General features: G+C 44.8%; 1 protein-coding gene across 1 annotated transcript; it reads right to left on the minus strand.

The window, feature by feature from the left end:
* Positions 1–492: 492 nt before the first annotated feature.
* Positions 493–21,599, minus strand: LOC119449949 (uncharacterized). Its single transcript, XM_037713254.2, has 4 exons — positions 21,033–21,599; positions 12,460–12,565; positions 8,111–8,205; positions 493–845 (listed from the first exon to the last, which is right to left on the minus strand). Exons 1-4 carry the CDS (start codon positions 21,148–21,150, stop codon positions 520–522), a joined length of 645 nt encoding a protein of 214 aa, XP_037569182.1. The 5' UTR covers positions 21,151–21,599; the 3' UTR covers positions 493–519.
* Positions 21,600–26,514: the final 4,915 nt, after the last annotated feature.

A 26,514-nucleotide genomic window follows, 5' to 3' on the forward strand; every position in this document is an offset into this window, starting at 1 on the left:
TGTTTCACCGTCAGGTGACGCAACATGTCATTTTTGTGCCACTCTGAGTTAACTTAAGAATATAAATTCAATTTCGTTAGTGTGACATGATCTTCTGATTCCCACCACAATCCAAAGGTATATTGTTAGAGCCCCTTTAGGCATTCTTGTCTTTCCTTCTCTCTTCTTCACTTGTCGTCTTAGTGTGTCAATCAATCAATCAATCAATCAATCAATCAATCAATCAATCAATCAATCAATCTGAAGTACTGCATTTCTAACGGCGAACGGAAAATGCGAGGTATGTTTTTCTTGCGAAGGAAACTCAATCATGAACTCACCCTTCCTACGAAGGCGAGCAGGATCGATTGCGCGAGGATCCCAGCGAATATGTTAACGCTAAACTCACCTTTCTGTTTTCACTTATCGCATTACCTGGCGCGTCACTCGCGTTGGTCAACCCCGCTCTGACAAAAAAAAAAAAGGAAATAGAGAAAACACTGGCCGGAGGTGTTATGACGAGTACATTTATTATTATCTTTATATATCTTCTGGCAGTCCAGATCGTCCTTCGGCGTCACTGCGGCCAAGACCGACTGTGGGCAACGTTTCCATCATGTTGGTCGCTTCGGCCGCACGCGATTCTGCGCCACTGTTGCGGCCTCTCTCTAACACCTGCTTGATAAGTCTAGGACTCAAGCTTCGAGCGCTGCTGTGGCCACTTCTGGCCAGCGGCATTGGGGCCTCAGGCGCAGCACGCTTCATGGCAGGCACTTGGCTCGGACCCCTCACTGGTATCGGGTCGGACTCCAGCAATAGTTTCCTCGCTTGTAGCGTCAGTGAACCCATTTTGCTGGGAGCTAACCCTGAAAGAATGAAAAGAGATAAATATAAGAATTGAACGGGGTATACCGTTCTAACATCGGGTTTTATCCGTAAGGTCGCTGATATGTGCAGCGCAACGCGCAGCTTTATTAACAGTTGCGTGCATGCTAATGTGCTGGGCGCGTCACGCTTAGATTGAACAGACGACAAGTATATGGTCGCACTCACTACAGCACAAATTAGATATCAAAGGGAAGCTTCATTTGGAGCATGATGGAAAGTACGCCTTGCCAACTACATAATAAAAATTTCAACGAAACTTGAATATTTAAAGACAGAAGATGTAGCTAGAAAAACACATAAACAAAACTGAAACATCATAGGTAGCACGCGTCGAAGTACAGGACTTCATGTCATACGTACAACACCCTGGAACGGTAGGAGGAGGTGGAGTGCTGCATGCTGCCGGTGGACCTAGCCAAGCGCCACCTATCGAACGCTGTACGGTCTGGAGCCCGTCGTCTTCCTTGACACGGAGTGCAACATGTTATCCAAAGCCCGTCGACACACAGCTCGCCATTCATACTCCAGCAACCTTATCACAGACCAACTTTAGAAGGAGCCTATAAGCACCTCTCTCCTAAATATCCAATGTACTCGCGGCTACAAAATGTCCCTTGCACTTTAGCGTGTATGCATTGTGAAGCTCTTGGTCACATTGACCATTGCTTACTAGAGTGTCCCCCAGAACGGTATACATGCTTGAATATGTATGTTTCTTTGCAGAAATAGACTTAGTCATGAGGCGACTGGTAGAAGCAGTTATATTTGCTGCTTGGCGGCCCGTATTACGTGACGCATGTAGTGGAACGGAGGCTCCATACCCGCCGCTGTGGTCGTCAGTGGCGCTGGATAACACTCCCGGTGCTCCTATTGTACATAAACACTAATATATCCAAGGACGTTGACGGAAGAATGGTCGGAGTGACCTGGGTTCGGCCCCAACCTCCAGCGAGTTTTTTCGTCCACTTCCACTTCCTTATTATTTCTATATTTCAATTAAATACAACAGTTAATTTCCCGAACGCTTTCTCTGACTTCATTGTGAGTTTGCCTCGCGCGTGGGTGTAACTAACGAAAAGAAATCGAGCCCTTCGCCTAGAATATAGTTTTCGTCGTAAGTTGCGTCCGGTTCTCAAAGTTACAGCACCCGATATATCTTTACCCACACTACGGATCCAACAATACGTACGAGCCTGACATGGACGCCGCAGGCGAGCTACTAGCGGCGCGATTCGTCGCTGTTCAGCCATGTCACGCTCGTATGCGGACTGAACCAGTAATAAGGCCCGTTGAACGAATCTAACTATATAGTCCATCTAACAAGTAGTTTGCAGCCCTGCTAAAGGTACGAGTCATACACAGGTAATATCCTTGCGCAGCGGAATATAGTTACGGGCTTAAATGTCCGATTATTGGTGGAATTAACTTTATCTTTGTTGGTACGTGGTATACGCTACAGCGATACGTGACAAGTTAGGAACTTAACGCATGCACTGAAGTTTTCATGCAACGGTGCTTGTTCGGCGGCTTAAAACGTTTCCTAACAACAAAACCAAGATTAATTTCAATTCGGTTGGGTCACATTTGTTATGTATTGGCCTTTCCCAGGATGAGTAGTCGAGTATTCGTTGTGCGAGTAACTCCGGCGGGTTGCTCTTTGCGAGACAAGTCTCGTGAAGAGCGTTTGCATATACTGTTGGCTGTTGTACAAACTTACTCTAAAAGCGAGAGTTCACAACTTTAAAAGCTGAGCTTGTTGTACACCACAAAATCGGCAAAGACTTCATAGCACACTGCTGTGGCGATTTGCCATAAGTTCAAGGCTAATTTAGTTCCCGAAATTTGCAAAACTGTTCGAACAATATTTCAAACTGTTCGAACAAAACTGTTGGAACAATTCGTTCAATCCTGGAATAGCGGCGATAGTTGCTACCTAAATGGCTTTCTATTTGGGTTATTTCTCGAATTAAACACGCGTGACACCAGGAACAAACACAATAGTATAAGAATATTGATTCGGGATTATAATATTTTTTATTATTTAATACCTAAATGAGTTAACATAAGACGGGATAATGAACCACAATGTGTTTTAGCCTTGCTGTAGTTTGATGTCGCCCTCTTATCGAATTGGTAGAGACTCTCGCCTATTGGCGTTTGACTGACGAAGGCAGACGAAAAATGTGATGCGATGAAGTAGTTCGGTGTCCTTCGTCAGTGGGGTGCAAGAACTTTCGTTGGCGAAAGTTCTCATAATTCAAAACAGACAGTTCAAGTTTAAATGGAGTGTTATATGACAAGTTAAATGAAGAAGAAAATATGTGCACAATGAGTGACTATGATCCTACATTTATTTGCATTTTTTCGTTATTGTTCTTTATTTGTCGGCGGGAGCTGGCCTAACCTTAATGTGTACTTTCTGATGACGCAAAAAAGAGCAGCCGGCATCACCTTTCATGCCAAACTGTCCAGTAAACTCAAGTAATATTAATACTAATAAAAAAGAGCACCAATATAGGTGGTTCGCCTGAACTCAAGCTCTCTCTTCGATAAAATGAACATTTCTTGAACCCCACAATGTATAGGAGCATAGCGTCTGACTTTTTCTCGCCGCATTAGGCCAACATGAAGCAGCAATAATTTTAAAAGAATTTCGCGAACGCGTATGGCATTGTAAAAAGTGCCGACATTTCCTGACTCGAAATTCCAGGCTTCCTGTTTCCAAAGATATACACAGGGTCTCTTATTTTATCCCTAAGACGACTTGAAGACGACAACCTGAGTGCGGATGCACTAAAGACAAATGACGTACTTAGTTTCACAATCTCTTTTTTCACATTGTCTCATTCCTCTTAATTTGCTCACTCATCCTTTCAATTCGCTTACTGACAGGAGTATATATTGAGGAAATGCAGAGTCTTCCAGCCTGCTACTCTGCTCAGGGAGAAAGGGAAGACGGGACACGCAGTAGGATGCGATTATTTACGCGTTCGTGTTCGAAGGGCTCGTTCACAGCCTTGAATCCAGGCCTGAGTTGCCTAATTTTAAAAGAGAGCATTGATGGCTCGCTTCATTGATATGTTCGATCAAGGGGCCTCACTGAACGGCTGGTTGTTAAGTGGCGATAACAAAGAGATCAATGCCTCGCGTTCACAGCCATATTGTGGTGAAGCAACAAGTGTTTGTGCTGCACTGTCCCAGGTACTTTGCACGCATCGCAGTTCAACGAAATACCCCGAAAACGAAACTAACGGTGCTGTTATTTTTAAAATCAGTGGAAGATTGTGTGTAGAAATAGGTAGCATAGTTGAGCCACAAGTGCAGGCAATGCATGGATGAAAAGCTCCCGAAAAGCTGGCCAACCTGCACCAAAAACCATTATTAAGGCGAACGTCTTATATGTCTCATCAGTCAGTTGACCTTGTGCGAAAACGCGTCGGCGACACGAAAGGTACATAAAGGCTACGAACCCCCGACCTTTGGCGGGAGTCAAACCCACAACCTTTGGAGTTAATGAAGGCGAATTTAGTTAATTAAGATAAAGGTAATTAAGGCACTCGAACCCGCGACCTTGGGTGGGATTCGAGCGCTCGACTTTTGGAATTAGGAGGGATGACTAAGCAAAGTACAGTAAGCGAATTAAGGGGTATGAATAAGCGAATTAAGAGGGATGACTAAGCGAAGTAGTCTAAGCCAATTAAGGGGGATGTGTACGTCATGTGTCCGTCTTTAATGCATCGGCACTTGTGCTTTCGCCTTCAAGTGATCTTAAGGATAACATAAGAGACCCTGTGAATTATTAATTTTTTTGCCGTTTGGTATTGTTCCGTCGTGAAACAAATCGTAAAGTTCTGGTTCAGTACCGGTTAGAGCAAAAATAACGTTTTTTTCCGGTTGCGGTGTTGGGTTCAGTTGCGGCTCGATACCCTAGTTCTAACGACGCATACACGATGCGCCGTTCAGCGTGCATCTGTGTACGCGTCTGCGTGCCTGGCTATGAAAAAAAAATATGCTGGTTGCACTGCAACTGGCTCGCTGACGGCTCACCAACATCTGAACATCGGCCAGCAAGAAGGGTGCAATACAAAGAGAGCACAATAGGAGAAAGTATAGAGAGCCAGGGAAGAGAAGAGACCATTGTCAGTATCTACAACAGCGAATATTAGCGCAATTCACTCACATATATTGCCTCCCAAGCAGGAAACACTATGAGTGCATGTATAAAAAGGCACTTGAGCCGCCCATTGTAGATAGAATGAGATTTCAGAAATTTTCAGGTCATTTGCAGGCCCCGCCTTTGTTCACGGACTAGTGTCCAGGCAATTTTTAAAGTGGACACGCAACTTCCCTGTCTCCCCCCCCCCCCCCCCCCCCCCCTCCCCGGTGCATTCAGCGCTATTTGGCATGCATGGTGTACCTGCACGACCTTCGCGTGTCTCCCCTCGCGAGACGCCTATGACGGGCGCGTACCAATTACGGGAGTGGAGATACTCTTTCTTGAATGAAGTGGTTTTGTGCTTTTAAGCTCTCGGGCTAGGGCCTGCAAATCTGACCGTAAGCTAAAGCGGATGCGCAGCCAGTTCGTACGATATCCCCATGTTGTCATGAAAGTGCCGAAATGAGTTTATGAGCATAAGTTCTTCGTCAAAGTAGCAGTTGCATGTCACGTTACAATGGATGTGGCATTGCTGTGGTACATCGCAACGGGATAATTTGTGTAATGGCGCATCTGCACCATCAGCAGCACGAGTCGGTGCACAAGGGCATATCTTGCGCGTTGCTGCTGCATGCCGATTGACGAAAATATACTACGCATGCACGAGGAAGGCTGTTTTTCAGCGAAAAACAATATATCTACCACGCCCCCCGACTAGCAAAACAATTTATTGTTCGCATTCAATACCTGCTTCTACCACCACAAAACCCACGCACCTCCCCCTACTCGACGTAGGTACGGCGGGGCTAAATGGCATTGAATGGTAACAATACGCTTTTTGTGGCAAGCCAGAACATTTCAGAGAGAAACTACGTGCTTTCTTCCTGGGGGAGACGCACTTAGATCAGCAATGTAGTCAGTGGACAACAGTTCTTGCTTGAAAATAGCGTTGCAGAAGCCGATTTACAAAATTTCGTAAAGGGTCAATATATTGTCTTTTTCGATTCCTCATCAAAACGGACCACATTTTGGGGTTGTTTATATCCAGGGGGGAAATGCCAGCACAAAGACTGAAAATTTCATGTCGTTATAGTCCTCCCACCCACACGAGGTCACGAAGAAGAAATCTGTTATTGCCATTCAATAGTCTTTACCACCACCGAACCCCGCAGAGGAGGGCTTTGGCGGGGGTAAAGGCGAAGCTGTAAAATAGCAACAATACTTTGTTCTACTCTGGTCGAGAGTACTTGTGTTCTTAGTGTCATTCCGTGTTCGTGTCTTTCCGTAGCGCCATTTCGAAAAAAAAAAGACATGTTGGTATATTGGTTGGAAAATATCTTTCTTGCGCATGTGCAATGGTTCATTCAGACTCCTTTTTTTGCAATATTAATCAGTTATGCTGTTTTACGCTGTATCTTATTTTCTCCTGTGAATATACAAGTTTTTTTCAGCGAGCGCTATCAAAACTTTTTTAAATTGCTTGTGGCAGATAGCATAATTCTAGTCCATGGGCTGGCCTACCCGAAGAGGCGGTCATTACATGTACAAAAAGTTGAAATGCATAATGAACTAATTAAGAACAAATCACTAATTGCAATTTACAAATTCTAGTAGGTATGACTGCAAGGGATATCCACTTGAAAAGAATTGTCTGGATGACACCATTTACGAGATATGCGCCATCACACTTGCGATAAAAAAGCACTGTCGTTGCACTTACTTTCTTAACAAAACGTCGTTTTATGCATTCAAGGACAAAATAAAGTGGAATACCAATGCATTTCTTCGCAAAGTTGGGGAATTCATATCTCGAAACTCCATTGTCATCCTCAGAATTCTTTCCAAGTGGATCCACCTTGCGAACTCCCCGGTAGCTACGAGCAGACAATATATGTTTAGGTTTTACGCAGGAATTATTATTTTTTATTACGCAAGACATGTGTGCTTAATGGTACAACATCGCAGTTCAGCATACAGATCAACGCTAAATCCTGAGGTGCCCCCCCTGGTAAGTAAAAGTACAAACACTTCTGGGGTTCGACAATTCATTTTATCATGCTAAGCGAAGGTCAATTTTACTCTTTTTTTTCGCTGCCCCGACGGCAAACAAGTAGCAAGGACGTAGAAGTGGGCAGTTTGGGCGCTGTCTGATTCTTATGCAATTATGGTAAGCGGCGGAAGCCATCCCCGATAAAGCACTTTGATTGACGTGCCTGGTGCTTCCATCAAGGGTATTCATGTGTGGCTTTAATCCACCTGGTCGGCTGTGTATGTTATGGAGGGGCTCAAATGAATTCGCTGAACAGCAGAGGCAAAATAGAGAGAGCAGAGAGTCTAAGGTTGTCCATAAACGTGCTATTCTTTACGGAATATTAATTTACCGAAGCGGTTTACGGCTATAGTTGCACTGGTAGCGACATCATCTGACGTGTTGTTAAGCTACGCCTTTGAAACGTTTTTTTTTTTTTACGTGAGTGTTCTAAGGAAAATCAGGAGTAAGAGGAAAAGAAGGAAACTGCATGTTAGCTATGTGGTCATTACGGATAGCTTACAACAATTGTTTGCTGAATATCGTAGGCCATTATGATATTAGCAACAAAATGGTGCCACCAACTCGGCTGTTCATTCGGCTCGTACGTCTCCAGTAATCCGGTGTACTCTGAGCTGCAATACAATTATGGAAAATCTGGAACGGAAGTCTGATATTGCTTGTCCATAAACATTCGAATTTGAGCATGCCCGGTAATCCGGTAAACGCAATAGCGTTTGCGTAAAATACCGGGTGGTTAGTGGACGCTGGTCGCGACATCTTGTAACGCTTTGTCTAACCACAATGCCTTATAGCCACGTTTTCGTGCTCATTGACAGTTCTCGTAAAAAAAAAAAGACATTTAAGGAAGCCACGGGTTCACGATTGCACCACTGCTGAGGATTTACACCAGCAGCGGAGTGGAATACAATTGGTAACTACTCGTACAATAACGCATTGTAAAAACCAGCTGTCACTTAAAAAATAATAAAAAATCAGGAACATATACGTGGTCCTTCTTACCTGTCTGGATAAACACAACATTTTCAACAACTTACCTGTCTGGCAGAGCAGCTTTGTGCAGCACTCGGGGAAGCGTCCTTTGCCCGGAATCGGTCTGCAGTTCTTGCCCCTCGGCTGCGGCTTCCCGCAGCTGCAGTTTCATATGGTTTTGAACATCAGGCTCATCATTGGAAAATGTACGCGTGCTGATGGGTGACACCTATACAATATCTATCGAAAGCTTCCGAGCCACTCCACGAGCTGTATTGGTCCGTCAACAATCCCAATCGCTCAGCTCTCCTGGCCTGGGAAACTATCCAACGTTCAGATTCAAGAAACTTTCCTTTAGTTTAGGGACACTTCCTCATAGATCGGCTTTCAGCCCCCTGCCACTCATGGTAGTCATCAGCGTGATAGCAATGCCCTTATCGCGATCGTGGACAATCGTTACAACACTTGAAAAAGGGAAGTTTTGTGAATGCGCGCCCCAGAAGCAGACTTAGGGAAACTCTCTCCGCCCGCCGCGGTAGCTTAGTGGTCAAAATAATAAAGTCCCACACTATACGGCGTGCCTCATAATCAGATCGGGGTTTCCGGGACGTTCATAAGCTGGTCGAGGATCACCGCACTCTGCCTCTCCCTCCGAGGATCTTAGGATTTGGAGTAACAAAAACTGAACCGCGAATCCAGTACACGGCTATGACCCCACCGATACAGTAACATGAAGTGACTTGGAAACGTTTTACAAACACTGCTCAGTTTTTGAGGCAAATATTTGCACACGCTCTCGTAGAAGCGGCAAGCCGAGTGCTCCCACACTCTTAAGAAAGTTTGCATTCTTTGGGGCTTATCTTGTCACACAACAGTGATCTTCATCTGCCTTGTTTGCGTTTTCTTCCTTAACCGTGCGCTGACTACTTTCCTGTCGAGAATGCTATGTCACGCTGATTACGCACATGCCATTCGTGACCTGAAAGTACTGGGCGCTCTTTTCACACCGAAGGCACGTTCACACCGAAGGCGGAGCGGCCAAAATGGGCGAGCGGGCAACCGAGAAGCGGGGAAAACCTTCGGTGTCAACGTGCCCGTTCACACCGAGCTCGAGCGGGCGGAAAAGCTAGGGGCTACTTGAGAAATCGCGAAATGCTTGCTTTCAGTCTGCGGAAGGTACTTGCGCTGAGGGCCAATTTCAAATCGCTTAACCGTAGAGAACTACTTATTTACTTAACCAACCTTTACACAGTCGGTTAATCTCTTCGTCTGCGCTTGTGATATGATTGCTTTGCTTTTAAACAGTGTAATACACTGTCTGGTGTACCAGTGGGTAACTAATGTGTGCCTTCCTTTAGGAATGCCAGCTGTAACGAATGTGAAATAGATTACGCTTAGCAATGTTTAATTTATAATGACCTGCCACATTAAATATAGCAACGAACATAATTTTCTTCGGGCTGTTACTTGGCAGTCTTGCGTTCTCGATTCCAGACCACGCACAGTGGAGTGTAGATTCCCACTGTCCACTTTGGCCTTTTACTCCCACTGCAGATAACTGCCGACATAACCCATTGTACAAAAAAGGGCTATTTGCGCCCCTTTTGCTAAAGTGTTGACTCTGTGTCACCTACTTGATTAGCAGAATGAAAGCATTCACATTTATATTGATGGTTCAACAACTTCGTCAGGATCAACATTCGCACTTGCAAGTCCAAACCCTCGGATGTCGGAAAGATGGCACAGTTGTCTTTCACATGGGACATCATCAATGGTAGCCGAACTTGATGGAATACTATTGGCCGCTGAATTCATTTAAGCACAGGATAAACCTGTTATGTGGTCTGTTCTAACGGATTGAAAGTCGGCTCTTCAATGTTTGTGGTGATTTTGCCCACGTGACCCAAACGCAGTTGTCATTTATTGGGTTTCACTGCTAGCTGCATCGTCAGGCTATCAAACGAACCTACAATGGATTCCTGGAAATGTCAGTATAGCAGGAAACACTGAAGCTGACGAAATGGCTAGAGACGCGCATATTTCCACTCCTGTCATACTACTAACCAATTCACAGGGGCTGATGATAACATGAGAACGAAACAATTATGCAAGTTATAATAGCACAAGTTCACCAATTTTAGGCCAATTCTGTGAATAATGTTCTACCATATGTCCCACCTAACGTTAGCTAAGCTGCTCAACGCAAAAAAAAAAAGAAATTGAAAAGTACGGTTCAAGATACAATAATAAGATCTACGGTGTTCAGTCGTGCGACCTCGGATGACCGAACACCGCATGTCTTAAAATTGTATTTAGAGCCACGTTCTGAAATATTCTTTGTTCGTTGACCAGCTAGGCTAAAGTTAGCTGGGACCCCGTACACATAGAGTTGACGCCCATCTACAGTTTCTGATCTTTGCTTGTGATGGCCGTGATACAGACTCGTATGGTATCAGGTTGCAAGTGGCCTATACAGGTAGCTCTTTGTATCATATACATCGTTCAGCTATGCCTTGTTGCACGTGCGACTATTTACGGGAGAACGTAAAACACGTTACAAGAGACTGCCCTTAGTTTGAACCGCAGTGATGGGCTTTGAAAGCAACAAGAATCGTCCTTGATAATTGTCCTTTCAGCATATAGAAGTTGCTTGAACCATTGGATAACGCATCATTACTGCGATCAGCTCTGAAAGCTTTAATAAGCTTCTTTACTGAAAGTGAAATTGTTTTTCTTTAACACCTTGTATAGTGCTTGTGTGTTAGTGTTATTTCGCAGCATCCTGGCGTGAGATGTTTATTATTTGTGTTTAATTCTAGAAAGCGCAGGATGCACTGTTTTTTCTATATTGACTGTTTAGGGCATCATTACGAAAGGCGCTTTAATGCTGGAATTGTTTTTATATCACTTCATGTCATCATACTTTGCTCATTGGATAATATATTTTTGTGGAGAAGCCGGTGACCCAAAGTTACAGAGGCACTTAAGTCACCTTACATACATTGAATGCGAAAGCATTCTGACTCTTCCGCGCGGTACTTTTCACTTGGTCCTGTGTAAAGGTCACTTGGTCATTGGGCAAACTCAATTTTGAGGATGAGCCAACCAAATCATGGGGGTGGGACAAGTCAATTTCGCCGTTGGGCCAGGTTGGTTTTGAATGTGGGCCAACTCGATTTTTTAATTGGGCGGCCAATTTTGAGATGTGGGCCAAGCGAATTTTGGGAGTAGGCCAGGTTGATTTTGAACGTGGGTCAACTCAATTTTCGAATAGGGCAAAGTCAATTTTTTGGGTGTGGGCCAAATCAATTTTGCGATTGGGCCAGGCCGGTTTTGAACGTGGGTCAACTCAATTTTTGAATTGGGCAAAGTCAATTTCTGGGTGTGGGCCAAGTCACTTTTGGGAGTGTGCCAGGTCGGTTTTGAACATGGGTCAACTAAATTTTCGAATTGGGCAAAGTCAATTTTTTGGGTGTGGGCCAAGCCAAATTTGGAGTGGGCCAGGTCGGTTTTGAACGTGGGTGAACTCAATTTTCGAATTGGGCAAAACCAGTTTTTCCTGGCCTCCGTCCGACGCCAGGATTGTTCACCGTGGGATCTCGCAGTGCAAGCCGCAGCAGGTCCAGCGCCGGGAATGTGACGTCATCACTTGGTCACGTGGGTTTTGGTACCATCAGACGCTGGCCGGATGTTCCGCTTCATGGGGCATTAAAGGTTGCTAACATTTCAAATTTAATCAGAATAAATTACATCACATGCAAATTGTTGAAAAGATTTCGTCCATTCTACTATGCTTGAACTTTTCTTGTTGAGATGACCCCGTCCAGGATCATACCGATGAGCTTAACGAACGCCGCTTTTGGGCGCAAATAAAATAATTATGCTTCTGCGTGTGTGCTGCAGAATTTCTACGTGCCTGCGGCTCTACCTCAGGCGCAAATTATAAAACAGATTAGACGACACATGTATGCGGTGCACGAGCCACACTATCTTGTAAAAAAGTAGAATTTTAAACACAAGATGCATCAACCAGCCCAAATGAACACGTTGCAAAGCACAATATGATTGTGGTGATTGAGGTGCTGTTTTATCATCAGTAGATCTTTAGATATAAATCTTTGTGTTAATGGTAAGAGTTACAACGTCACATCTTCCAAACATTATATGCACTCTTCCGCACCGTATGGCTTCAGCCGAATGCACGCATGACAAGTTCGTAAGAATAGCATACGCAAATGAAGATGTTTAAACAAAAATAATGAATATGGGCAGGCCCGCGTGGGATGGTCTGCAGGAATTTGACGTGCTTCTTGCACACAGAATACTCATAAGCGAGATTTCTCAAAATTTTCCGTTACAAAGCGCATGACACAAAACAGCCTAATGAAGCTGTCGAACACTCCCAGTTTCTTACCTGGATGTAACGGGAAATCCCTGCATGCACGTCATCTTAATACAGCGTGCGTCGTCATACCAGACCTGGCCCTCTGATTTTGTGCCATCTGGCGTTGTGCAGCTTTCTACAAAAGAAAAAAAATGTCACAGTTTAGCCCTAAGGGCGAAGCAATGAATGCGATAGCAACACAGCAATGTCATACGAAGTAAGGTGAGCGGCTTTGGTAGCAATATGAATTGTAGTAAACATGAGCTGATTAAGTAAGCAGGTGCGCTGCGGCGTAAGTAGACCGACATGACGAGAGACTCGATGACAACGAGAAGGCGCGTGTGAAACGGTGGTGTTAATGAGAAGCGCTTCTCGTGGACTGCAGATCCGGGCAGCATTGCATGTGTAGCGTGCGTTGGAAAATGTGGCCCGACTATTACTAACTGAATGAACAAGCGTGGTGTGAGCGCGCACAAACAAACATGAATAGATCACACTGAATGACTGCAGACAACGACTGTCAAAACGCTGGCAGCGAGCGCATACGCCGCAGCGGGCGAAGGTATACGTGCGGTCTATCGCTTCAACGGAAACTGAGCGGCGAATGCACGGCGCATAAAGGTCAGAGCCGTGTGAAGATAAGAGACGGTGCGGGCGAGCGACGAGCGCGGTTGTTGGCAGAGTAGAAGTGCCCCCCCCCCCCCCCCCCCCCCCCGCTCCCTCCGGCGCTGGCTTCCCGCTTCCTTGCTTGCGCGTGGGAATTGAGTGCGTTTCGTCCCGAGCGGAAGCGCGCGTCCCCGCACGCTTCCGCTCGGGCATACGGCACGCTGCGAAGATTTTATCTATAGGGAACCTCACGGCGACGGCAGAAATCCGGTTGAAGTGTCCATATAATTGCTATCGCAATAAAAAAAGTAAGCGTTCTTCTCCTACTCTTCCTTTCGTAGCCAGTCTTAATCGTGAATCTGCGCAGCCTGTTCATAAACTTTGGAACATTGAATGCTCATGCCTGGTAACGTTATTGCATTAAGCCTGAGAATTTTGCGCAGCCCAGTTATGGCGGGGTGTCGATCGGTATAGTTCATCTTATAAATAAGTAGCTTTTTATCCGATAATTAATAGAATAATTAGTTATTTCATTCTGTCCTCGATTCCTTTCCCTATGCGGAATAGCATGTACTCGCTTACATATACGCTAACAGAATTCTCTGTGATTTCAATAAAGAGCTGTCTGTCTCTTTCGCCCACACAAACCAAAAAACAATGTGCATTTTGCATCATGCAGATATTGAAATCAGTGTTGAAATTGAGGCTGTGGATGATTACGTGGGTTAACAAGATAACGTTGTTCACAAGTTTATCTCTTGCCGGCTCCTTTCACTATTGTCTGAGTGCGCTGGCGGTGATCTCAGATAACACAAATCCTTTACAATCTTGGACGACAGTATATAATGGGAAAATAAGCTTAGATTTTTTATATCTTGTTTGCTTGATCATATATTTATTTGCTGTATAACGGTTTGATTAAGTCATTACAGTCGCTGTTTGTTAACATTGAAACAAATATTCCATTCTGTTTGGAAATGAACGATGTAATTTGATAGTACGTAACTTGGGAGATTCGAGAGTTGCTTTTGAAATATTGTGACTAAAAAGTGACCGCCAGTGAGCTATGTAGAAATTTTTGAGATTGAGATTGCTTATTTAGACAACAACACACAAAGAATCTATATCGTCAAGAAAATTGATAATTAGGCACGAATGTATGACAGTGTAGCAGAATCCTTTGCCATGCAACACTCACGTAGAATTCCTGGTAAACATATAGGCACCACGTTAACTTTATTCATGCCCTTTTAACAGTTACCTTATTATATTGTGACATCTTAATTTGTTAAACGATACATTTAAATAGCAAAGCTTAAATCAAAGCAATAAAATTGAAGCGGCTACCTAAATCGGGCTTGATTCAAAGGTAAAGTGTGCTTGTCTCGGCGTCAAAGCCAATATAGGAAAATGCTTTTATTGGCATAATGTAATTATGGACTAACATTTAAATGGTTACCCCAACTTTCCTTGAACGCAGTAGTTAATTTTATGACGTCAATTCTCAATATACGTATACGACACTAGATAAATTTTGTCGAGGTCAACACTCAATATATACACCAGTGGGAGAGTGCTGAACGCATTTCTTTTCAGACGGGAAACACCGACGGTCATTCACATGGTCACATCACATTCATAGCTGACCTGGACGCACGCTTGAGCATTTCGCCTTCGCTTGAAATGCAAACATTAACACCATAAAACGGACAAGGGGTTACACTGTGAGAAAGCGAATTTAGGGCTTCGCGGGAAGGTGTAGTATGTGATGTGATGCTGAAAAGAAGAAAAAAATCTTTTGTTTTAGTTATCAGTACTGCGATCTTTTTTTCCAAATAATAGCAAGAGTGGATGAACATTTTGTCACAAACAACAAACAGATATGCGCAAAAATACAAGGCTGGTCATAATTACAAAAGAAGACAAATAAAAATATACAAATAAATAACAGAAAAATCAAACTCAAGCTAGGTGGTTTTTAAATGATGACCGTGAGCCCTGTATTACGACGTCGTTGCTGAGATTGTTTCAATCTGTAATGGCCGTAGAGAATTAAGAATAGTTAAAGCATTTAATTCGAGCAGATAACGACTTTATGGTGAGAAAAAGATGCTGATGAATTTGCACAGCCAGAGGAATATGTAAAAGTGCTACATGCTTATATGTTATACTGCCCTCTCACTAACTGAAAGAAATATTGAATTTGAGTAGTGAACTTTTTCCAATTGCTCTTAGTAAACGAGTCCCATATTTTAACTGCACATTCTATGATTGGACAAATGATAGACTTATGGGCGAGAAGACAGAGAACACATGTGGAAAAGCTTCAAGGAGCGCCTGAAGTGAACAGAAAGGGTCAACTAAGTGTGGACGCTAAACAAGACAGGGTCGACGTACGTGGTGGCTCAAATGATTCGATGATTAAATATTGATTATACTTTTCTTCTGTCTCTGTCTTTTTTAATGTTGATTGTCCTATCATTTAATATCTTATTCATATCGTATTTCGCGCGCAATTAGTCGACCTTGTCTTATTTCGCGTCGACTGTCGACCTTTACCTTCTTTCTGGAAGCGGCCACAAGATAGCCACATCCCAGATACTCCAAGCCCGTGTGAAGTTATCAAAGAAAGACCTTGTCTTCAAATGCACGCAAACTTGACGTGCGTGGCCAAAGCATGTCGCGTGCGAGAACATCCGGGACACCCACGCACGCGTGTAAAGTTAGCGCATACTTGGCAGATGGCGCTGGTAGTAAGACATCGCGCACTCAATTAGCGTATTAGTGTATATGGCTAATTATACTTTTTTGTTTATATACTTAGCTACTGACTATTGCTACGTGTTATCGGCATGGAGAGGTATCGTTTAATACCATTTTCATGTTCATACGACATCTTCACCAACCGTTTGTTTTTCTGGAAATGGTTACAGGATAGCCAGATCCCAGACTCGTCAAACCCGCGTAATTTCTTAGGTAAACTTGACTGTGGCGCGAAATGCATTTTGGGAAAAGGGGGCAGAAGAGAGAGACAGTGAAGCGCCAATTCACTGCCGCCATTTCAATTCAGTGTTGGCGCTTCACTGTCTCCTCCCTTCTGTCCCCTTTTCCCAAAATGCATTTTGCGCCACAGTCAAGTTTACCTAGGAAATATCAGCCCCAACTTGCCCAAGAAGAAGTTCTTTTGGAAACCCGCGTAAGGTTAGCAAACAAGACCTCGTTTCCAAAAAGCTTATGTAGGCAGTTAGCCATCACAGCATAGATAATGCTTAGTTCAAGAAAAATAATTATTAATCCACAAACCGAGATATTTGTTGTTGGTAACTTCTTATAATACAAATATTACGAATGCCATAGCAGCACAGAACAGCCTTTTTTAGGGCTATTCTAATGCAGACATTTTTTTCATAATTAATTCTCACCTGCTATTCTTTACATCACTTGTACACTCTAAAAATATTATTGAACCTTATTTGATCCTCAATAAAAGTGGTTTTTATAAAAAGTACACAGTAATCGGCATAAAGCCTAATATCAACATATATGTATTTAAAATATAAGTAACAAGAACAAACTCGGACCAAGCACAGGTACTTGGGGTACGCCAAAGTAAACACAAGCTTTGCTTAAACAAGCCCCATTAAAAGCGATAAATTGATAATGTTACGACAGATAAGCTCTTATCCAACCTAAGAACTGATCGTTCCTTATTAAGCAACTTAATTTATGAAAAAAGCTTGTTGCGGGACACCCTAACAAAAACTTTCCTGAAATCCATAAAAATAGCGACTGTTTGTCTTCCTCCATTTACTGTGGTAGCAAAATCATGAATTGTTTCAATTAATTGTGTATCGGTTGAATAACCTCGCCGAAAGCCGTGCTGCCTGCTTGTTAACACACTCTGGTTTTCAAGAAATTAGACTACATGTGTAATGTGTTATATGTTCTAGAATTTTGCAGGGCATAGACGTTAATGAAGCTGGCCCATAATTTTTTATCAACGTTTTGTCTCCTGTTTTAGGCAAAGGCTTGACGCTCTCGGTCCTCCGGCCATACAGTGACGCACCTTGATCCAGGAACCAAGTGAACAACACGCACAAATATTTGGCACATCGCTCAGCATAGCATTTCCAAAAGCATTCGGGATGTCATCAGGTCCTGACAACTTCTTAACATGAAGGTTCCGCAGTAAGGTAAAGACATCTTCTCAAGAAATCATAAAATTAGGTATTTGATATATTACGTTTTACTGTGATAGCAATTATATGGACACGCCAAGCGGATTTCTGCCGTCGGCGCCGCCATCGTCGTCGCCATGAGGTTCCGTATAAAGTTCAAGGGCGATAAAATCGTCGCTGCGAGCCGTATGCTGTATGTGTGAGTGAAAGCACACTAGCGACGCGCTCTTTCACGGAGAGCGAACGCACGGCGGAGAGCAAAAGTGACATCTTCCGTCCTGCGAAAGGCCGTGGGGGGACGGGAGGGAAGAAGGGATGGAGGGAGGGAGGGGAGGCGACGTTTAGCTGCGGCACCAAATGCGTATCGTGTGACTGGGCGCAAGAGGAACTGCCAACTCAATCTCCCACGCGAAAGGAGGAAAGCGGGAAGGTAGCACGAGAGGGAGGGGGTGCGGCTTCTACTCTGCCAGCAACTGCGTACTTGTACTTTGTGCGACTGGGGGCTGTCGGGCGCACCGTATCTGGAAAGCGATCTCTTCACGGCTCTGACCTTTGTATGCGCTGGGCTTTCACCACTCAGTTTCCGTTGAAGTGATAGACAGAACGAACCTTCGCTCACTGCTGCAGCAGCGCTTGCTCACGCCAGCGTTTTGACAGTGGTCTGCGGTCATCGAGTGTGATCTGTTCATGTTTGCTTGTGCGCGCTGACACCATGCTTATTAATTCATTTAGTAAGTGAATGAGATGCCGGTAAAACTACTATACTTACTCCGTACAGCTCTCGACTAATTTGCTGTCGCAATTGATGCTTCGCCGTTCGGGCGAAACTGCAACTTTTTTATGCCACGATAAGAGCGAGTTGAACAGTGCACGTTTACGTCCCAGGCTGAGAGGAAAATTTGTGCGGATTGTGATCCACAGCCCTCAGTCCTTCCGGCTTCAATGGGAGAAAAATGCAATCATAACGCTTATGCACACTGTATTGGATGTACGTTAAATAACCCCAGGTGGCCAAGACTAATCCGGAGTCCACCACTATACGGCATGCTCATAATGAGATCGCTATTTAGGCTGGTAAAACCTTCCTGTCTGCATGTGTCTTCGCGAAAAAAAACAAGAAACAAAACAACAAGAGGACAACAACAACCCAGAAACACAAAGACAGAAACAACATAGAAAATATTTGTATGGTTACGTAACTGTGGTTTCTTAAATAAAATCGTATAATCTATAGCAATTGTAGAGTGATAATGTGACCTTATTTTGGTTGCGTTATTATTATAGATAACCTTGTGAATTGTGTCGTAAAGAAAATTTACATGCCAGAACTATATCTACGTCAATTCAGAAATGCGTCTGTTTTTACCTGTGGTCGTTAATTTCTTCAAAGTTAACCGACGGTTACGATACGTCTTAATGCGAAATTTGAGCAGAGCTCTATACGTGTTTTCATGTCGCGATATATTGGCTGGCGCGGGCAATATGTCTCGTGCGGCACGTTGCAAACGGAGCGAAGTGTGGCGCAACTGTCTCGCTAATCTGAAGATCGTGAGAGGCAGCGCGTGGATGACGCGGTGGCGTGTTTCACAGCAGCAGCCGCAGACCGATCTCCGAGACGACGCGCGCTACTCTGGCGCCACCTCGTAGCTATCATCGCCACACTACACTTTCTTCTCACGCTTTCGCCATACCCTCCTCCTCCGATTTCCGCCTCGCATCTGTCATCCCTCGCTGCGCTCCGCATTCGCTCTTTCATCCTTCGCTGCGCTCGTTCGCTCGGCTACGCTGATGCCGACGTTCGCCGCAGGAACGGGCGCCTAAGGGTTACGCTCTAAAAACTAAAAACGAAATACGAAAAAAAGGACACAAGTGAAATACATATAGCAGAGTGAGACGATATCTTTCTTTTGTTTGCAGCTGAGGGGTGGTGCGACTAAATGTGGCGAAATGTCTGCGAACTGTCGCCAAAAATTACATCCGTTGGAAATACCGCTGAAAATTCCCATCAAGAGCATTGAAGGTAGCGCAACAAAATTTCGTTGGTCGAGAGTTAACATACAGGAGGGGGGGGGGGGGGTATGAGGGTTGTATTTGAAGATGTGCCTTTTGGGTTCATAGAAATTGGAAATAAGTATTTGGTCGCAGAACACACTATCGTGCCTGAATGGAACTGGTGGACGAACTGAGCATGGGTACCGCATGACCCCATGGTTGTTCGAGTAGCACGGTCATGACCTGCATGGCAGCAAGGGCAGGCTCGGTGAAATTGGTGTTTGATTTTTGATTTTGCAATGTTGCGCAAGTCTCACGCCTAAATTTGCTTTTTGAGGTAAGCTCTCGGAACTTGACTTGATGTTTTTAGGATATCTAGTTTATTACAATTGCGATTAGATAGCTGATACATACGAGAAAACACTCCTGTGAGAGCTTTTGTTTAGTAGAAAATTTCTAACGCACCAGGCTTTGAAGTGTGAACATACGAGGTGGAGCGCTGTAGAGTGCTTTAGTTGATCTTTTGCACTGGCCTCGAAAATTTGCGAGCATCACTAGGGGTTAAGCTAACGTCCATGTCGTTTTGTTTACCTGCGTTGTACTCTCATGGCGGGGATCCACCTTATGTGAGAAAACTCACGACAACGTCTTGTCAAATGGTCCCTGAGACTTTCTAAACACCGACTTTTCTCTCTCTTCGATGCGAATCGAAGCCGCGTCGCTTTAACTCCCGGTCGTAAACCACAAAGATTTGATTGCCGTTCTTGCCCACCATTGCACCATTGTGTATAGTAGGTCCTTTTCTAACCCTGAGACATGCAAATCTGTAAGTCAATATTTTGCCTCTCGTCTTTTTTCTTTCGTAGATCTTTTTGTGGAACGTTTCTTTTTTCTCACTAAACGCATGACGGCCTTGCTGGATTTTCTCCAGAAATAGAGAGCTGTTGAAATCATAATGCGGGAGCCAGGTCCTTGTTCCTGGACTACACAGCGCTTCGTGGATGTATTTCTGTTGCCGTATTACCGCCATGCTGAGACACAGTGTGAAACCACATTGATGTTGACTGGTCTGCAGTCTGGTGACGCTTTCTTTCGTAAAGATGTGCAGTATATGTTCAGGAATCGTATAGCAGCCTCCAATTTCTATTCCACATTTATACAGCCGCTGACGCTTTGGCAGTAGCATAGCTATGGTAGCAACTTTGACATAATGATTAGCCCTACCCCTCTTACTTTTCTGGGGGAAATATAGGAAGTTTGCACAGGGCGGTGGCTTTTAAAAAAGTTTCGGTTTATCACAAGCTCACTTAGATTCCTCCTCTATTGCTGCTATTCTCGGGTACGTCTCCGCGTCACAATACGGTAACAATGCAGTTCAGATATATATCAACGCCGGGGGAATCAGAAATTCCGACTGCTGTCACATAGAATTGTAACCGAGCTGATCTTGAGCACTTTCAGTATAAAATAAAAAGCCCTTGTTCGTGACCGGTAATCTTTATATATGGTATTGTTAAGGGGGGATTAAACTGCAATTAACCTACGTCAAATTATTAAAACCTGCCTGGACTTTCAAAAATAAAAAAATAAAGCTACAGAAATAGTGGACGCAAGCGACTTGCGTACGCTAATGAGAAACCAGAGTACCTAATAAATAGCGTCAATGGCACTGAGCGCGCGCAGAGTCTTAACTACAATAACGCGGCGCCGCACCGGCCGCTATCAGACCTGGATCGCTTGTTCTAAGGCTCCCAACAAAATTAACCGCGACGTGCCAATTGTTCACTGCAGCGGCCGAGAAAAGGGCCGATGTCTGAGCAGACTTACTCTTAACAGAGTACGCCGTGGAGCGATGAATGAGGAGAGCCGACGCGAACGCGATCAGGTACAGCCACCGCAGGTCCCATTTGTGAGGCGACATGCTGAGGACGCGTGGCAAATCCATCCGTTGCTTAGCGATCCTTTGTGGGCGGGAGGTTGGAGGGAGTAGGAAAAGAAAAGAAGAGAGAGAAATGAAAAAAAAAGAAGTGAGGAAGGGGAAACGAGTGGTTCTGTGCTGTAGGCTTGCCTCCGGAGGCACAAAACACTTCTTATAAGCCGTGCTTCTGGGGCGAAATCGAGCTCTAAAAGAATGAATACGTAAGAGAAAAAGATGTGGCCGAGGAGGAATGTAAGCTTCCGAGAAGAGAGAGGGCAAAGGTAGAAGGGCGCCTCGCAGGTTTTGAGAGAGTGAGCTGCTCGCGCACGCAATCACGACCTGTCGCTTTGACACCTAGGTCCCTTGCAACCCTCGGTTTCTTTCTCGCCCACAACGAGTGCGCTCAGAAACGCTACAGCTGACACGCTATGCCAGACGTTCGTTTGCCTCTAGTCCTCCTCCCAGACGGCGTGCTTGGCAAAGGGAAATAGCAGAAGAAAAAAAAAGAGGACTCGTGTCTCGAGGGTCGGTGAGCGGAAATCATTTCGCGCTATTGTTATTCGATGACCGGCGATTGACGATGACCTGCGTTGGGTAACGGGCACGTCAATCATTGATGGGGGGAAAGGCTTGTCTAGAGCGACCCAGCAAGAAAACGAGCAAAAATATAAGAACGAATCCGCGTGCTTTATTTGGGGGTCTTGTTTCTAACCTTTCTGTCTAGTTCGAGGGTGCTCTGAGAGATCGTGTGTGTTGCGCGGGCGCGATCCAGGCGTTCAGTCCTGCCAAGACGATAGGCGGCGGCTCGCTCCTTTGTTGCCCTTATTGGGACGACGCGCCGCTTCCAGCTGCGGCTAATTGCTTCCGCTTATTTTAGGGGGACCAAGTTGCTCGCTTGTACCGTACGGCAAATGGGGACAGTGTTTTGTCACGTGAACGATGAATTACGTCTCTTACGGGAGGTCGCGATAGCAGAAGCGGCCAAGCTTTGTTGTTATCTGTCTCCGCAAATAGCGGGTTTCCATCATATAGGCGCGTGTTATATGACAGGAGTGGCAATCGCGTTTATCTGAAGTATAGCAGCCTTAACGATAGCACGCAGTCGAACAATAGCGTTCTCGCTCAAGGTTTTCTTCGGTATAACGCAGCTTGCGTACAGCTGATTACTCGCAATTTGTTCCAATTAGACTGTCCCATAAACATGTCGCGCGGTATGCTGAACATATATGTTATTTCATTTTCTGCAGAACAAGCTTATTCCATTTTCTCCAGAACACGGTTATATTATTTTCTGCAGCCGCGTAACTGATCTTCCGTGCTTTGTTCTTAGCTATCTGATCAATTTTTCAAGCTTTACGTAGTTCGCGGTCTTGTAACATGGTGAATTACTAAAGCTCACAGTGGTGGCGCGACAAGTCATTTTGCGCGACTGGGTCTGAAGAATTAAAAAAATATAAATCTTCATTTAATGAGGAAAACAGTGCCCCTTTTAATCAATACGAGACACGATCTTTGCATTAGCGGGGTTATCTCGATTCATGTTCTGAACGGTTGTTTGTCCTTTTAATAAATGTTCGATAAGATGTGAAGTCACCTCGACCATTTGGTTTTGACGCGAACTATTTGACACGGATTTACACCAGTTTCGCTACAATAGATTATTATTTTTATCAGGTTTGTTCAACATGCGTATATGGCATGCAAAAGAGTAGGTATCATAAACTGGCTGTGGCTGCTGAGCACGAGGTCGCGGGATCAAATCCCGGCCACGGCGGCCGCATTTCGATGGGGGCGAAATGCGAAAACACCCGTGAACTTAGATTTAGGTGCACGTTAAAGAACGCCAGGTGGTCCAAATTTCTGGAGTCTCCCACTACAGCGTGCCTCATAATCAGATCGTGGTTTTGGCACGTAAAACCCCATAATCTAATCTAATCTTTAAACTGGCTGCTTTTATTACAGCACACACCTGTTTTAGTTATGTGTATTATAATGCAAATTGGCGGTCAAAAATTCGGAGTTACCATTCGACAGTTTTTTGTGCTATTTCAGCACTCATAGATGCATTCAAAGGCTGTCGTATCCTAGGTGTTGCATGTTTTAACGTTATCGAACGTTTTAACATACAGTACATTAAACATACACCAGTTTCATTAGGTTTGGCGACAGAATGCTCCTCATATTCTTCCTGGCCTTCTCGTTCTCCTAGTTCCTTTGTCAATAACTAGCCTTCCTTACTAGTTCTCTTCTTCAGGCCTTATTTTCTCTGTCATAAAGAGAAGGTATTGTGTTTTTTTAGCGTTTACGTTATCAGACCACGAGACCACTCGGGTAGAAATTTCACCACGAAAGCCTATGAGCGAGCTGAGCTTTATGCGTACCAGTAGGTCGTGTTATCTTTGTATTTTGTGAACACTATTTTGCGAACCGGGACCTAATGCCGCAGAGAAACCCTCGACATGTTCACTGGAGAGATAAAGTAAGTTCTTTGGTGGGCCGACTACTGCATGCCAGAGGGAAAGCTTAGCCTTCTGGGGAAGAGGGAATGATAATTTCGTTTCGCTGGATGGGCACCGGAAAACGTTGAGCATGGGCGCGTATGAACAGTAGCAGCACGTGCAACTGTTGACGACGAGCCGAAAGATAATGCGACCTTCCTGCGATAACGTCCTTCACAGCGCTGCGGCAACTATAGTTATTAAAAAAAAACGTTATGAGTGAATTCAACTTTCACAACCTTCGAGATCTAAGTTTCACCTTTATTCCCTATGTGCACCGCATGTCTCACAACGTTATGAAAGTCGTGGCTTTGGCCGGAGCTAAGGTAATTTTTGGCGCCCCCAACAAACTTAATGGATTATGCAAGCGACGTAATCAAGAACAAAATGTAAAAAAAAGCTTTGTTCTAACATGCGCGCTGGTTTGTCGAGTAGCGCACGCAGGTTGTACATGAAATTCCGCTCAGATGCAATCGTTACATTGAACAGACGGGTGCGTGTATCAACGACCACCTGAATGAACGTGCGGCTTCACTTCAAGGTTCGCCGCACAATCATCACGCTACCCATTGCCAGAAGTGCGGCTGCTGCGCGATATTTGATAAATGCATAGTAGTTAAAAAATACCGCGAACAGCGCGCGCGAGAAATTTTTGAGGCTGTTATATATGTGCCAGCTCACCATCCCTCTCCCTTTCGACAAAAGCAATAAGCTATTGGTCCTGCCGATTTTTTTCTTCTTCTGTAACCTTCCTCATGCCTATATATGCCGTTTGAGAAAAGACAGCATTTGTTTATAAAGCCCGGCCCACATGGAGCGAACTTTCACGGCGAACTTCGTGCGGGCCGCTCCAGCGTGGCGGAACGCCAGCGTGCCACCGCGGTGCTGCACCCACATGCGGCGAAAAACAGGCGGCTGCCGTCGCCGCGATTTCAATGTTGCTAGAAACAGCGTGATTCCATCCCCAGTAAAATGCAGTGAAAAAATAGTTTCGTATCTGCAACTGAACCATTATTCTGCAACTGAACCATATTGGTCGCGCCTGGACGGCTGTGATCAGTCGATCATTGAGGCGCGCAGGTTTTAGGGGCGAAGCTCCTTATAGCGGCACCCGTTCCGTCCCCGTCGTCGTAGTAGTAGTGTGTAACCAGTAGTGTGTAACCAGTTTGAGAAAAATGAGAAAAAAAAATCCGAAGTTGTGTCCGTAGCGCGGAATCGAACCATGGGACCCCTCGCTTCCGAGCGCGCGGCGTTAGCCCACTACGCCACGAAGCGGACATGGACGCACGCACCACGATGGCAATAAATACCCAACATTAACGAAAGGCCACGTTTCTAGCGCGTTTCTAACGCGTTTGTGCTAGCGCGTTACGGCCCGTGTAAGAAGCTGGTGTAAGACGCTGTGGCCTCTCCGCCTTACCTTCAACGCGTTTCGAACGCGCTGCCCAAAGCGGTGGCAAGTCAAGTTCAAGTCGAGGAGCGTTTATGAATACGGGGGGTATACTCTCTCAGCAGTCATGTGATGGCGTCGGCAAACGCGGTGCACGTTCCGGCATGTGCAAATGGCTGCGTAAGACGCTGTGGCCGCTCCCCCTTACTAGAGAGTACTGCACGTTTCTAACGCGTTTGTGCTAGCGTCCCCTTAAGCGGGAGATCCGATGATTCCCTCCGGCGCTTCGCCCACTCATCATCATTCACCCCGTGGATATGCTGTGATTTTTTTTGTCGCCATGTTCGCACTAGGCTCTTTGGCTGGCTAGCCGAGTCAAATGCGGCAGCAGGAAATCGGACGCGCACACGCTCTGATTGGTCCGCGCTGACAGCCTTCATTCGCCGCTTCCGGCAAGCGGTTGAGCGCCTGCGAACATATCTAGCCCGCCTTGATCGACGGCGAATAGCCGCCGGCCGCCGGGCGGCCGCCAGTTTTTCGCAAGAAAATCGCTCCATGTGGGTCGGGCTTTAATAAGTCAGCGCTCTGTCCTGTGCCTCTTTCCTTCGTCCTGTGTGGCGCTGTTGAAAGATTCAGTGGTGATTTGGCGGTATATGCGATATATCGTATATACCGGGTGTTGAAAATTAAGCTTTACGGAATTTTTGAAAATCGCCTGTGGCAGCTAGAATAGTTATCGTTGAACTGGGTTATTCGAAGAGGCGGACATTACTAGCACGAGAAATTGAAACACATATTCAACTAATTAGCAAAAATTGACTAATGAACTTTTTAGTTAATTAGTTTACGTTACTTAAGATAATTTACTAATTGCAGCCTGTGAGTTTTCAGGCATATCCAATTGAAATGAATTTCTAGGATGACACCAGTTTCTAAATATTCCCAAAATGTGGGGCGAAATGCATGGGCGCTCCAGTTACTTTTGTGCTTCAATGTATAAAACAGCATTTTGGTAAAAAAGTAAGCAGAACAGTGCATTTTTACGGCGAGTTTGATGGCGCATATCTCCAAACTGGTGTCATTCTGGAAATTTATTCCAAGTGGATACGCCAGACAAGCTCACCGGCTGCAATTCGTAAATTGCAATATGTGTCGTAAAGTGATTAACTAAGAAGTTAATTATTGAATTTTTGTTAATCAGCTGAATATGTATTTCGATTTCTCGTGCTACTAATGTCCGTCTCATCGAATAACCCAGCTCAATGATAAAAATTATGCTACTTGCCACAGGTGATTTCTAAAAATTCTGTAAATGTTAAAAATGAACACCCTGTATATTACACATACTGGCTCTTCTCAGCTCTCACATTCCCACTCTACCTCTACCACGTGACCGGCTTCCTACACTTGACACACATACACGTTTTTCCACTTTGACACTGGAATTGTGCCCCATTGATATGGGGCACAATTGTGTGGAATTGTGCCCCATGGATATCAACA

This window comes from Dermacentor silvarum, chromosome 4, assembly GCF_013339745.2.
Source record: "Dermacentor silvarum isolate Dsil-2018 chromosome 4, BIME_Dsil_1.4, whole genome shotgun sequence".
Classification (NCBI taxonomy): domain Eukaryota; kingdom Metazoa; phylum Arthropoda; class Arachnida; order Ixodida; family Ixodidae; genus Dermacentor; species Dermacentor silvarum.